This window comes from Orbicella franksi, chromosome 5, assembly GCF_964199315.1.
Source record: "Orbicella franksi chromosome 5, jaOrbFran1.1, whole genome shotgun sequence".
In the NCBI taxonomy this organism is placed as follows: Eukaryota; Metazoa; Cnidaria; class Anthozoa; order Scleractinia; family Merulinidae; genus Orbicella; species Orbicella franksi.
Window position 1 is genome coordinate 6,044,142 of NC_138149.1, and position 8,259 is coordinate 6,052,400.

At 37.8% G+C, this 8,259-nt stretch overlaps 1 protein-coding gene across 4 annotated transcripts in view; it reads right to left on the reverse strand.

Moving 5' to 3' along the window:
• Positions 1-8,259, reverse strand: part of LOC145486899 (uncharacterized) — a 29,485-nt gene that overhangs the window by 11,530 nt on the left and 9,696 nt on the right. For 2 of the 4 annotated variants that reach the window (XM_081465610.1, XM_081465609.1), the window contains exons 2-7: positions 5,661-6,107; positions 3,848-3,995; positions 2,255-2,391; positions 1,505-1,640; positions 901-996; positions 225-355 (exon numbers count right to left, since the gene is read on the reverse strand). In XM_081465610.1, coding sequence (XP_081321736.1) covers positions 225-355; positions 901-996; positions 1,505-1,640; positions 2,255-2,391; positions 3,848-3,995; positions 5,661-6,059 — 1,047 coding nt within the window. In that variant the 5' untranslated portion in view covers positions 6,060-6,107. Of the gene's footprint in view, positions 1-224; positions 356-900; positions 997-1,504; positions 1,641-2,254; positions 2,392-3,847; positions 3,996-5,660; positions 6,504-6,524; positions 7,994-8,259 lie in introns of those variants that run through there. The other 2 variants (XM_081465607.1, XM_081465608.1) reach the window with 2 other exon arrangements.

Sequence of the window (8,259 nt, forward strand, 5' to 3'; positions counted from 1 at the left end):
GGCTGTCATTGTCTTGGCCTTCACAAACTAAACAAACTTGATGCTTTGTGGGTGAATTACATGTACAGCTGTATGTCAACAAAAGGCAAGTTCACCCATAACACCAAAGGCCCAGGTGTTGCAGGTTGTGGTCCTTATCACAGCCTTTATGAAAAGTGTCCGTGTACAATACAAACAGTTTCTGGCTGTCAAGTGCCATTTCTTTCAAACGTTTCATTACTTACCAAAACTATTCCTAATGTTTTTGAGTTCCATGTCCCAAACCTCTCTGACTTTTCAAAGAGCTTTGCAAAGTCTTCAAGAGGTTGCAGTTTCTTAAAAAATGTGTCTTTAGGGTCCATGGACAACCACCAACCTTAAGAAAATTTTAAAAAAAGGTACGTGCACATCAGCAAAGAAACTTACAACATTTAGAGAGGAAGCCACATCGGCCTCAGCTGGTTTTCATGTTGGTTCTCTATCCTGGTCAAATTGGAATTTTGAGTGTTGGTTTCTCTGGAGGGAGGAAAACTGGAGAACCTAGAGAAAAACCCTCGGAGCAAGGCGAGAACCAGCAACAAACTCAACCCACACATGGCACCAGGCCAGAACCGAACCCTGGCCACACTGGTGGAAGGCCAGCACTCTCACCACTGCACCATCCCTGCTCCACAAAAGGATTGACCAAAGTATTAATCATACACTTGCTGAGTTCCGATTGGCTAAGAGGAACGCAATCGCATTTACAATCATATGAATTAAAGAATGTATTCATTGCACCTATAAACGTTCTCTCTATAATAGCAAAAAAGTAATGCAGATGTCCTTAATCCTTTTCTAGGAATCAAAAACTACATATTAAATTTTTTTCAATTGTTAAAAATGTAGCTTAAGTTTAATCTCCAAGCTTTAAGTACATACCATCAAATGCATGAATCGGGTAATTGCACAAAAGTCCTCCATCGACATAAACATCTTCATAGTCATTGTTTATTTCACGTACACACTGGAATACACCTGAAATATAAAAACCTCACATTGTTAACTGTCACTACATCTAGATTGCAGTATTTATGGTTCCAGGATGGCCTTCAGAGTCTGTGACTCCTTCACTGGTTCAAAGCAATTTATTGCTCACTTAATTTGAGTGCAAAGGAGAAACTGCTTGCACAGAATAATACAAAAATCATGCACTTTCACAAATAATTTTCACAAATAATTTTATTTTTAACTGATGTACTGCCCAATTCTAAAGACTGCAATCATTTTAATAAATTTTAACGATTAAAAGTACTTAAAAGTAGAGTGTAATATATATTCACTAATAACAGTACAATGAACATGAATAGAGCAGTTTTCACTTGAGTGTCGAACACTACATGTGCATTACTGCGCCGCATCATTGGCTTAAAAGTCAAACCGCTTTTTCATCCAATCAAAAGTAAAACCCAAACAAAATGTTTGCTTATTAATATTTCTGTAATATGTATTTCTATAAAATGTGATCCAGCAAGAGTTTACTAACCTGGGAGTGCAACTGACATTCTAACAGCTCTTCTTATTGGTGTATTTGGTGTTGTCTTGGGGTGAAAGTACTCCACTGACATCTGATTCAAGTTGGTAACAACGATGCAGAGTTCTTTACCAAACCTCTCCCATACCTACATGTACATGTATTGACAACAAATAAACTGTTAACGCATATTCTCCCAACTAGTACATGTACTATAAGAAATGTACAGAGACCAACAACGAGAATTTGTATGTTGACCCTGGGGAGTACCCCCTATAATGGCCCATATGGAGAGGCTCTGCCTGAAAGGGGTAACAATTTCAGGCTTCAGGTATATAAAAGGTTAGGAATTTCACAAGTTGAAGTATATGAAAGGGTAGGGAAATCTGTCATTTAGTTATTTTAAAGGGCCTTTGCTTAAACTGTTTCAAGCAGACGCACCTTATGACAAGAAGACTTCCTTCTTAACCGATTTATTTATAAAACAGGCCAGTTGTGAAAGTATGGGAACGGGATACCTTTTTCAATTAACGGCATACAAAAGGGATACCTTTTCTGTCAAAAATAGTATACAACAGAGTAAGGGGTTGGACCTCGGGGTGGAGCCTCCAGGCATAGAACTTCATAGAGTTAGTCCCCCCCCGTTCCGTGGGATGTTGACATATCAGAGCTATTAAAAAGGGATAATACATCATCAAATTCTCCCAGTTAGTACATCAAGAATGATGGACACCAGTAAGGAGAATTTATTTGTTGACTCACCTCTTTGAATGTAATATCACTATCACCAGTCCTCTCTTTAAGCTGCTCACCAAACCATCTCAACATCCTCTTTCCAGGATTCCATCCAAATCCCTTGAGCAAGTTGGGAAGAAGGCTGCAGTATCCACAATTGTGATCTGTGAGCAACAAAAAAAGATTTGTTTATTACATTCATGTGAAAGGACAGTGCCTTCCAACAAATCAGTCATGTGAAGGAGTCAGACTCTGAAGGCCATCCTGGAACCATAAATACTGCAACCTAGAGCCACAGGGCTATAGGGTAGGGCTTCCACTGGAGTTTGTGACTCCTGATCTGGGATCTAATTAATGCAGTCAAACATTTACATGGATGACAACATGGTGCTCACTATTTTCCTGTTCTATACACCACAGAACAAATTTAGTTGTATTTGTAAGGGTGCATTCCATTGGGATGATCTGGATCTGGATCTGGATCAGTGATATCAGATCATCAGGATTATGGTGCATCAAAGGAACCCATGAAATCACTCTGAGCAAGGGTTCATCAGTTCCTTTAACCTATCATGATCTGAGTGATCTTGGATTGTAGATCCTAACAAGGCTCATTCCAAAGGAAAATTAATTAACCCTAAGAAACTACAGGGCCAATGAGTACGCTATGTCTTAAGACAGAAATATGGTACAGGAGTGCATGTCCTGTATGTTAGTCTTGAGAGAAGGAGGTGAGAAAAGTAATTTATGTCCACAGGGGCTTAACCAGTTACCAAAAAGAAATGTTTGGGAGGACTATGAATCAATACAGACAGCTGCTAAACCACTGAAAAGAGATACAGCACTTACGGTTTACAAATATTATTAGATTTCTGGTTTTCGTTGCCCTTGATGGAAATAGGAACAACAAACAAATGGTACACTGAGTTTTCCAGTGGTTCATATATGTATCAAGTGGGACAAAATAACTACCTCCAAATGAAGTCTACAATTTCCAATTGAAATTTTTCGCTTTTCGAAAAAAATTCTCAGGATTTTGGTAAGCCCCTAAGGTTAGGAGAAGTGATAAAAAAAAATGTGTATAGGGAAGATATCTGTTTACAAACATTGCTTTTGCTATTTAACTGTACAAAAAGTTAATCAAAAGAACTTTTAGTTTGACCAGTCGATAGTTCTCTGGCAGTTGGCATACTAATAAAATAGGTGACATCACAGTAGCTGATACATTGTTTTTGTATCTTTGCTACACTGTTCACGTATCATAGTAAATGGTTTGAACCCAGGACTATCAGTAATTCGTATAGTGTGATTGTCTGGCTGAGGGTCACCAACAACAGTTCTTTTCAGAACTAACCTCACCCGGGCAATCACACTATACAAAGTATTGTTTGCATGAATGTTGTAGGTCAAAAAGAAATTAAGGTTAAAATGATTTTAACCTAGTTTGATTCTCAATTTCCTATGTCTTCTTACCCTAATATTATTATTCATGATCCATAAATAATTAGGGTTAAGAGACAAAGGAATTTCATTTTGACCTACCACATATATCTGTTTTCTCGCATCAGCAAGATTAGACATTACACAGCAAAATTATTATTATGCACTCAGTCAGCTCACCGACTAAAATTCTTCGTAGATCCTGCTCAAGAAATTCTCTCAGCTCACGAGAGTCATAACCAAGAGCTATAAGTGTTGCAATGATCGCTCCTGCACTAGCGCCAGCCACTCTTTTGATACTCTTCATGACACCAGCAGTCTCTAACACCTGTCAGATCAATAAAGGAAAATTATACGACTTTCATGTACATGAGAGGTCACTTGTTGTAATATCATATATTGTAATATAACCATAGCGGAAGTTTAAGGTTTGAATTGAAAAGCATTCAAAACAAAACTCTCCACCTGACTGCCTTCATGTCACCCTTGCTAATTATTTGTTTCCTCACATCCCAATTTCCATAAGTATGCCTTGCCATTATTTTTAGTTTATTTATTTGACAATGATGACATTAAGTTGTCAAAACGTCATGTTGCGTTTTTTTGGTTAATTCTCTCGCTAACCTGACAAAAGAAAATATTTAAAAAATAACCTACTCCTTCTATAGTTGGGGTATATCCTTGAATTATAGCTTCATTTGCAGCTCTTGGTACATGGGTTATTTATTGTTACATATTTACTTGACCATCAAAGTTTCTAAGCAAAAAGTTGCAAAAAAAGAGGGGGATATAATTATATGCTAAAAGACCTTCAAACTTTTGCTGTTCAAGTAAATTTGATACAAGCTGATTCAATATTTTAAGCGTTGGTATTTTCTGCATTTAATTTAGTTCCACTACAAAAGGTTAGTTGAAAACTTCTCTTTACAATCTTTTAGTTCCTGTCCTGACTTTACCGAATTAATCATATTCCACTAACGTACAGTGTTTAGTCATATACAAAGAAGACTGATCATCACACACAATGTACGGTCTTACAAATTTCATCAAATAAGTCAAACCTTGACAGTGAATTACACGCTCCAACCCATAAGAACTACAAGGCCATTAGAACACGTTTGTCAAGTCTCCTGAATAATACATATTCGTGTTTTGAAAAATCTTCCTGACCTCAAAAATAATACCTCAGATCGATGAACTATCGCTCAGTCTGATGTATTTCTGTGTTAACGAATCAAACAAAAATAAAAACAAATACATGGATCGTCAGATATCGCTTTGCGAAATTTTTCGTTCAACCAACATGATGTACAATTCCCTCAAATATTGACACACATGCTGAGCGGCAAAGAAGACCTTCGTCTCGGGGAACATTTTCCATAGAAAACTATCCTGTTATCGAGGAGTACAGTAGAAGCAATTATTTCCTTTCCTTGTGGTAGACATCTTGACAGAAGCAAATTATGATTACATAAGTTAATATGTATTCACCCAATATCGTAGTTAACTTACTGCTGTATGTTAATTAATGAAGTGATTCACTCAAAACTTGAAGCACACAATCGACCTATATCAGTATTTTCTCTTAAATGGAGTGAAGAAATTTCAAAACTTTTCACAGTCCCTAAACAGGACATAAGATTTTGTGTTCTTCATATTTTTCGCAGATTGAGTAAACTAAATCTTGTCACCTAATAGCGTTTCTGAGCTTAAGAGCTAAGCTTACATGTAAGAGTTAACTTACTATACGCGAAGGAATTCACGGTCAACAAGTAAATTTTGATTTAGAGAAAGATGCGGCTGTCTAACGCAAACTAAGATTAATATCGGAATAAAAACATGCCGGAAACTTAAACTGACTAATATGATTCAAGTGGAAGTTCCATGGAAAATTCTTTGTGACCGCGCGGTAGCGAAGGAATCTGTGACCTTCATTTATCAAAACAAAAGAACACAACAACACAAAATAAAGGCATAAATGGAGAAAACATACCTGAAGTGCACCAACATAAGCCATTCCCTTGTTCCCACCGCCTTCGAACACCAAATTTTCAAATGGGAAAGGAAATCCTTTGTAGATGTCTTCCTCATAAGAAGTACTCCCGCGCCGAACTCGTTCCGTTGTCTCAGCAGCTTTTAGCGAACCTACACTACCAAGCAACGTAGCCGCTTCGAAGAAAGTGTTCGGATCTAAAGAAGTCTTGGACACATTCCTCACTTTTCCATTCAGCATCTCATGATGTTTGACGTTCCCGTTCACATTCCTGTTGGCCATTCGAGCGATATCTGTTGGTTCGATTTTCCTACTCTCATGAAACTTTCTGGACGAAGAAACCCTTCTCACAGCTCCATGGATCACCCCATTAGCGTTTTGATCTGTTGTTCTGTGCATAGCCGGGGGAGACTATCCCACAATGCGTTGCGGAGCACCCGGTGGCATCTGTAAGTATAAAAACGAAAGAGATTTTGAGGCAAAAGATCAAGACTGCAGTTTAACGTAAAATATACTGAGGATAGGACCTATACACATCAACTCGATTGGACAAAAAGGAAAAAGTACGGCGTGCTCTGCATTTATTTAGCTTGCAGCGAGCAAGGTCAAAATTTTGGCTCAAATTCGAGCGAAGATTTCGGAACAGATAACTACAAACAAAACCCCGGCCTAAATGCGCTCTCAAGACAAATTGAACAACTGTAAACATTAATAAGCCAGAACAAACGAGTAATTGCAGCGAATTCCTCTTTTTAAGGTTCACACAAATTACATAAGCTTAGGTTACATTTACGAATCAACGTAATGCAAATCGACTTGGCACTGTTGTGTTGACGCAATGGCCACACAAGACGCAATTCGCACCTGATTTAGAAATGATCGAAGTCTTTCTTCTTGTGAGCTGTTCTCTTCATTGGTGATAAGTGTCTCGCACACTTTGCCGTTAATGTGAGGCTACATTGTATCTCGCGCACACTGCTGTGACATAACTGCATGCCATCGTGTCGTGTCGCGAGTTGGGATTTTCAGTTCTGCAGATTTGTGATGTCTTCCGAACCAATGGCAGAAAACTGAACTAGACAGGACGGGTAATTTGAATGACAACACACGAGGTCACACACACAAAAGACCTCCCCTTTATTAGCCAAAATAACTATTATATTGCTGAATGGCAGGAAGGTAAACAAGTTGCCATGGAAACTGGCGCGCGAACAAATACTGTGTGATTAAAGGCGAAAGTGAGTTTACCAACCTCACGGACAATTGCATTTTTTCTGGCCGGTGTTGCAATTTTTTTTTTTTTCATTTAAGAAAGGGACAATAGCAGATATGCAACTGCTATATTGTAAGTGCCACAATAGGCCGGTGACAAAAAGCACTTTGGATACTTTTAAAATACGATTTTCATTGTATGCGTTGAAATCAAAGCGGTTGCAGAAGAAATTAAATTATTCACAGCATTTTTGAACTTTAATTGGCTCTGTTTCTGTCAACCAGCTTAACTGTGTCATATGTGGTTTTCGAATTATAAGGCTTTCAAGCACGGATGTTTACCACAACGTTTGATTTGCATTGTTAGAACTAAAAATCATTGTAGAACAATATCTCTCCCATGAGTCCTAAGTGAAATTACACGTTCTACTTCGTTTGTTTTCTTGTACGTACACGACAATAGTGTGCTTTGAATAAAGGTTGCTAGGACTTGCAGAATCAACAAAACACAATAAGTTTGTAATCCAGGCTTGTTTTAGCCCTCATCGGTGACTGATTCACAACCTCATGAGCGATTTCGCACAAAATCTTTCATTGAATAAAGATTGATTAGTTTGTCGAATTTCTCATGCGACTGCAAATTTCTACTTAATTTTCAGGCCTTTTAAATGCACTAATCTTATTAACACGATATAATGAGGCAAGTTCGTTTCTCTCAATCTTTTAATTCATACGAAAGAGCGGACAGGTAATTTGTCCTCGCAATATCGATGTCTTTTCCAAGTCCCGGTCAAGTAGATACTGCAATAACGGATGAGAGTGACGAGGATCGATAAAAAACAAAGATGTTGCCTTCTTGTGCATGTAAATAAATTCCCAGAGCTATCATTAAACTCAGAATTTCGAGCTGAAACCAGAATCTTAACCCTGCACTTTCCGGCCACTAAGAAATACGAAGATGACCTTATTTTTTGATAGCTTTTGACAATCAGCCTCTGTAAACATCCGGATATGTACTCAAGAAATCGGCTGACTTTGACCAAAAAATCCTTAGTTTGCTGACTAAAAATATCTTTCAATTTCCTTTGACGTCGTAGTTTAGAAATATCCGGCTTTGCGCTGACAGCTATCCAGGTATGTTATCTTAGGCGGTTTTCTTTGATCTGCAAACTTCAAAAAATATGTTTCATTTAGTAACATTTCATGACTTTTCAAGTCAAAACAAACTTTGATTTTCGAAGGGCTTTTTTAAAAGTTTTGTCGCGCGTTAATCGAATGCGTTAGTGGGTTATTTAAGATTTGCAAAAGCTTCCTTCAGGGAGAAAACGTGAATATAGCATGTTTAGGTTTATCAAAGGACATCGATCGAATTGATTTTTATACTTCC